Source organism: Lampetra fluviatilis, unplaced genomic scaffold, assembly GCF_964198595.1.
Source record: "Lampetra fluviatilis unplaced genomic scaffold, kcLamFluv1.1 SCAFFOLD_1301, whole genome shotgun sequence".
Lineage (NCBI taxonomy): Eukaryota > Metazoa > Chordata > Hyperoartia > Petromyzontiformes > Petromyzontidae > Lampetra > Lampetra fluviatilis.
The window spans coordinates 15,001-21,855 of NW_027620814.1; the positions used below are offsets into that span (position 1 = coordinate 15,001).

Below are 6,855 nucleotides of genomic sequence, written 5' to 3' on the forward strand. Positions count from 1 at the left end.
CACTCATACACTCACTCACTCATACACTCACTCACTCACACACTCACTCACTCATACACTCACTCATACACTCACTCATACACTCACTCATACACTCACTCATACACTCACTCATACACTCACTCACTCATACACTCACTCATACACTCACTCATACACTCACTCATACACTCACTCACTCATACACTCACTCACTCATACTCTCACTCATACACTCACTCATACACTCACTCATACACTCACTCACTCATACTCTCACTCATACACTCACTCACTCATACACTCACTCATACACTCACTCATACACTCACTCATACACTCACTCACTCATACTCTCACTCATACACTCACTCATACACTCACTCACTCATACACTCACTCACTCATACACTCACTCACTCATACTCTCACTCATACACTCACTCATACACTCACTCATACACTCACTCACTCATACTCTCACTCATACACTCACTCACTCATACACTCACTCATACACTCACTCATACACTCACTCACTCATACACTCACTCACTCATACTCTCACTCATACACTCACTCACTCATACACTCACTCATACACTCACTCATACACTCACTCATACACTCACTCACTCATACTCTCACTCATACACTCACTCATACACTCACTCACTCATACACTCACTCACTCATACACTCACTCACTCATACTCTCACTCATACACTCACTCATACACTCACTCATACACTCACTCACTCATACTCTCACTCATACACTCACTCACTCATACACTCACTCATACACTCACTCATACACTCACTCACTCATACACTCACTCACTCATACTCTCACTCATACACTCACTCATACACTCACTCATACACTCACTCACTCATACACTCACTCACTCATACACTCACTCATACACTCACTCATACACTCACTCACTCATACTCTCACTCATACACTCACTCACTCATACACTCACTCATACACTCACTCATACACTCACTCACTCATACTCTCACTCATACACTCACTCATACACTCACTCACTCACACACACACTCACACACTTACACAGACACACACACTCACAGACTCACTCAGACTCACACACACACACACACAGACTCACCCTCACACACACAGACTCACTGACTCACACACTCACACACTTACACAGACTCACTCACTCACACACTCACACACTTACACAGACTCACTCACACACACAGACTCACACTCACACACACACAGACTCACTGACTCACACACACACTCACACTTACACAGACTCACTCACACTCACACTCACACACTTACACAGACTCACACACACACAGACTCACACACACAGACTCACTGACTCACACACTCACACACTTACACAGACTCACTCACACACACACACACACTCACACACACACAGACTCACTGACTCACACACACACTCACACTTACACAGACTCACTCACACTCACACACTTACACAGACTCACACACACACAGACTCACACACACAGACTCACTGACTCACACACTCACACACTTACACAGACTCACTCACTCACACACACACTCACACTTACACAGACTCACTCACACACACACTCACACACTTACACAGACTCACTCACACACACACACACTTACACAGACTCACTCACTCACACACACACTCACACTTACACAGACTCACTCACACACTTACACACTTACACAGACTCACTCACTCACACACACACTCACACTTACACAGACTCACTCACTCACACACTTACACACTTACACAGACTCACTCACTCACACACACACTCACACTTACACAGACTCACTCACTCACACACACACACACTTACACAGACTCACTCACTCACACACACACTCACACTTACACAGACACACACACACAGACTCACTCACTCACACACACACTCACACTTACACAGACTCACTGACTCACACACTCACACACTTACACAGACTCACTCACTCACACACACACTCACACTTACACAGACTCACTCACACACTCACACACTTACACAGACTCACTCACTCACACACACACTCACACTTACACACACACACTTACACAGACTCACTCACTCACACACACACTCACACTTACACAGACTCACTGACTCACACTCACACACACACTCACACTTACACAGACACACACACACAGACTCACACTCACACACACCGACTCACTCACACACACACACTCACACACACACAGACTCACACACACCGACTCACACTCACACACACAGACTCACTCACTCACACACACTCACACACACAGACTCACACACACACTCACACACTTACACAGACTCACTCACTCACACACACACTCACACTTACACAGACACACACACACACACAGACTCACTGACTCACACACAGACTCACTGACTCACACACTCACACACTTACACAGACTCACACTCACACACACACACACACACAGACTCACTCACTCACACACACTCACACACACAGACTCACACACACACTCACACACTTACACAGACTCACACTCACACACACCGACTCACCGACTCTGCGACCCAAGTTGGATTACCTGCACCTCTGTGTGTGCCGCAGCGCCGGTAGCCTTCATAGTGACGCTGCTGCTACTTGCTACTAGCAGCACTTGCCCCAGCAGCCTGTCAAGGCTACACGGGGGACCTTTGTCTTTGTCTGTAGATGTGATGATGTCATCCAAAGGCCTCATTCACCTCTACCGTACCCTCAACCCGGCCCTGCTGCACAAGAAAGACCGGGTGAGTGGGTGGGTGGGTGAGTGGGTGGGTGGGTGGGTGAGTGGGTGGGTGGGTGGGTGGGTGAGTGGGTGGGTGGGTGAGTGGGTGGGTGGGTGGGTGGGTGGGTGGGTGGGTGAGTGGGTGGGTGGGTGAGTGGGTGGGTGGGGTGAGTGAGTGGGTGGGTGGGGTGAGTGGGGTGGGTGAGTGGGGTGGGTGGGTGAGTGGGTGGGTGGGTGGGTGAGTGGGTGAGTGGGGTGGGTGAGTGAGTGGGTGGGTGAGTGGGTGGGTGGGTGGGTGGGTGAGTGGGTGGGTGAGTGGGTGGGTGAGTGGGTGGGTGGGTGAGTGGGTGGGTGAGTGGGTGGGGTGGGTGAGTGGGTGGGTGGGTGGGTGTGAGTGGGTGGGTGGGTGAGTGGGTGGGTGGGTGGGTGAGTGGGTGGGTGGGTGGGTGGGTGGGTGAGTGGGTGGGTGGGTGGGTGGGTGAGTGGGTGGGTGAGTGGGTGGGTGAGTGGTGGTGGTGGTGAGTGGGTGGGTGGGTGGGGTGAGTGGGTGGGTGGGTGAGTGGGTGGGTGGGTGAGTGGGTGGGTGAGTGGGTGGGTGAGTGGGTGGGTGAGGGGGTGGGTGAGGGGGTGGGTGAGGGGGGTGGGTGAGTGGGTGGGTGGGTGAGGGGAGTGGGTGAGTGAGTGGGTGGGTGAGTGGGTGGGTGAGTGGGTGGGTGAGTGGGTGGGTGGGTGGGTGAGTGAGTGGGTGGGTGAGTGGGTGGGTGAGTGGGTGGGTGAGTGGGTGGGTGAGTGGGTGGGTGGGTGAGTGGGTGGGTGAGTGGGTGGGTGGGTGAGTGGGTGGGTGGGTGGGTGGGTGAGTGGGTGGTGGGTGGGTGAGTGGGTGGGTGGTGGGTGGGTGAGTGGGTGGGTGGGTGAGTGGGTGGGTGAGTGGGTGGGTGGGTGAGTGAGTGGGTGAGTGGGTGGGTGGGTGGATGAGTGGGTGGGTGGTGAGTGGGTGAGTGGGTGGGGAGGGGGTGGGGTGAGTGGGGTGGGTGAGTGGGTGGGTGGGTGGGTGAGTGTGTGGGTGGGTGGGTGAGTGTGGTGGGTGGGTGAGTGGGGTGGTGGGTGAGTGGGTGGGTGAGTGGGTGGGTGGGTGGGGGAGTGGGTGGGTGGGTGGGGTGGGTGAGTGGGTGGGTGAGTGGGGTGAGTGAGTGGGTGGGTGGGTGAGTGGGGTGTGGGGTGGAGTGGGTGAGTGAGTGGGAGTGGTGGGTGAGTGGGTGAGTGGGTGAGTGGGTGGGTGAGTGAGTGGGTGAGTGGGTGAGTGGGTGGGTGAGTGGGTGAGTGAGTGGGTGGGTGGTGGGTGAGTGGGTGGGTGGGTGAGTGGGGTGAGTGGGGTGAGTGGGTGGGTGAGTGGTGGGTGAGTGGGTGAGTGGGTGAGTGGGTGAGTGGGTGGTGAGTGAGTGGGTGAGTGGGGGGTGGAGGGTGGGTGAGTGGGTGGGGGGGGTGGTGGGTGGGTGGGTGTGGGTGGTGGGTGGGTGAGTGGGTGGGTGGGTGGTGAGTGGGTGGGTGGTGGTGAGTGGGGTGGGTGGGTGGGTGAGTGGGTGGGTGGGTGGTGAGTGGGTGGTGGGTGGGTGAGTGGGTGAGTGGGTGGGTGGGTGGGTGAGTGAGTGGGTGAGTGGGTGAGTGGGTGGGTGAGTGGGTGTGTGGAGTGGGTGGGTGAGTGGGTGTGGGGTGTGGTGGGTGTGTGGGTGAGTGGGGTGGGTGGTGGGTGGGTGAGTGGTGTGGTGGGTGAGTGGGTGAGTGGGTGAGTGAGGAGTGGTGGTGAGTGGGTGGGTGGGTGGGTGGGTGGGTGTGTGGGTGGGTGAGTGGGTGGGTGAGTGGGTGGGTGGGTGAGTGAGTGGGTGGGTGGGTGGGTGAGTGGGGGTGAGTGGGTGGTGGAGTGAGTGGGTGGGTGGGGTGGTGAGTGGGTGGGTGAGGTGGGTGGGTGGGTGAGTGGGTGTGGGTGGGTGGTGAGTGGGTGGGTGGTGGGGTGGGTGAGTGGGTGGGTGGGTGGTGGGTGTGGTGAGTGGGTGGGGTGGGTGAGTGGGTGGGTGAGTGGGGTGGGTGGTGAGTGAGTGGGTGAGTGGGTGGGTGAGTGGGTGGGTGGGTGAGTGGGTGGGTGAGTGGGTGGGTGAGTGGGTGGGTGGGTGAGTGGGTGGGTGGGTGGGTGGGGTGAGTGGGTGGGTGAGTGGGTGGAGTGAGGTGGGTGGGGTGGGTGGGTGGGTGGGTGAGTGGGTGGGTGGGGTGGTGGGTGGGTGAGTGGGGTGGTGGGTGGGTGAGTGGGTGGGTGGGTGAGTGGGTGGGTGGGTGGGTGAGTGGGTGGGTGGGTGGGTGAGTGGGGTGGGTGGGTGGGTGAGTGAGTGGGTGAGTGGGTGGGTGGTGGTGGGTGGGTGGGTGAGTGGGTGGGTGGGTGGTGGGTGGTGAGTGGGTGGGTGAGTGGGTGAGTGGGTGGGTGAGTGGGTGGTGGGTGGTGAGTGGGTGGTGGGGGTGGGTGAGTGGGTGGGTGGGGGTGAGTGGTGGGTGAGTGGGTGGGGTGGGTGGGTGGGTGAGTGGGTGGGTGAGTGGGTGGGTGGTGAGTGGGTGGGTGAGTGGGTGGGTGGGGGTGGGGTGAGGGGTGGGTGGGGGTGGGTGGGTGGGTGGGTGGTGGGTGGGTGGGTGGGTGAGTGGGTGAGTGGGTGGGTGAGTGGGTGGGTGGGTGGGTGAGTGGGTGGGTGGGTGAGTGGGTGGGTGAGTGGGTGGGTGAGTGGGTGGTGGGTGGGTGGTGAGTGGTGGTGGGTGGGTGGTGGGTGGTGGGTGGGTGAGTGGGTGGGTGAGTGGGTGAGTGGGTGGTGGGTGAGTGGGTGGGTGAGTGGGTGAGTGGGTGGGTGAGTGGGTGGGTGGGTGAGGTGGGTGGTGTGGGTGGGTGAGTGGGTGGGTGAGTGGGTGATGGGGTGGGTGAGTGGGTGAGTGGGTGGGTGGGTGAGTGGGTGGGTGTGTGGTGGGTGAGTGGGTGGGTGGGTGGGTGGGTGAGTGGGAGGGTGGGTGGGTGAGTGGGCTGGGTGGGGGTGAGTGGGAGTGGGTGAGTGAGTGGGTGGTGGGTGGGTGAGTGGGTGGGTGGGTGGGTGGGTGGGTGGGTGAGTGAGTGTGTGAGTGGGTGGGTGAGTGGGTGAGTGGGTGGGTGGGTGGGTGGGTGTGGTGAGTGGGTGGTGGGTGGGTGAGTGGGTGAGTGGGTGGGTGGGTGGGTGGGTGGGTGAGTGGGTGGGTGTGGTGAGTGAGTGGGTGGGTGGGTGGGTGGGTGAGTGGGTGGGTGGGGTGAGTGGGTGGGGTGTGTGGGTGGGTGAGTGGGTGGGTGGGTGAGTGGGTGAGTGGGGAGGTGGGTGGGTGAGTGGGTGGGTGAGTGGGTGGTGGGTGAGTGGGTGGGTGGGTGGGTGAGTGGGTGGGTGGATGAGTAGGTGGGTGGGTGAGTAGGTGGGTGGGTGGTGAGTGGGTGGGTGGGTGAGTGGGTGAGTGGGTGAGTTGGTGGGTGGGTGAGTGGGTGAGTGGGTGGGTGAGTGGGTGGGTGGGTGAGTGGGGTGCGTGAGTGGGTGGGGTGAGTGGGTGCGTGAGTGGGTGAGGTGAGTGGGTGGGTGAGTGGGTGGGTGAGTGGGTGTGTGGGTGAGTGGGTGGGTGAGTGGGTAACTGGGTAACTGGGTGAGTGGGTGGGTGGGTGGGTGAGTTGGTGTGTGTCTCTGTGTCTCTGCGTCTCACTGTGTGTGTCTCTGTGTCTCACTGTGTCACTGTGTGTGTCACTGTGTGTGTCACTAGGGGCGACCCACCGAGGCGAGTGTGACGGGTGAATGTGCACTACCTCTGCGCTACGGAGAGACGCGCTCCGTGGGCTACGTGCCGGGGCGCCGAGGTGCTGCCACCCCCCACGGCAGCGACACACCGCCGACGGAGAAGACGCAGATGACGGTGGGACACGTGGGGGTGGGACACGTGGGGTGGGACACGGGGGGTGGGACAGGGGGGTGGGACACGGGGGGTGGGACAGGGGGGTGGGACACGTGGAGGGGTGGGACACGTGGGGGGGTGGGACGGGGGGGGTGGGTCACTGGGG

General features: G+C 59.3%; 1 protein-coding gene across 1 annotated transcript in view; it reads left to right on the plus strand.

The window, feature by feature from the left end:
• LOC144954409 (protein SDA1 homolog) overlaps window positions 1-6,710 on the plus strand; it is a gene marked incomplete at its 3' end in the record, with an annotated part of 19,838 nt that extends 13,128 nt beyond the window's left edge. Inside the window, exons 6-7 of the mRNA XM_078884911.1 lie at window positions 2,705-2,781; window positions 6,561-6,710. Of these exons, the coding sequence (XP_078741037.1) occupies window positions 2,705-2,781; window positions 6,561-6,710 (227 nt within the window). The remainder of the gene's footprint in view (window positions 1-2,704; window positions 2,782-6,560) is intronic.
• Between the last annotated feature and the right edge of the window lie 145 nt (window positions 6,711-6,855).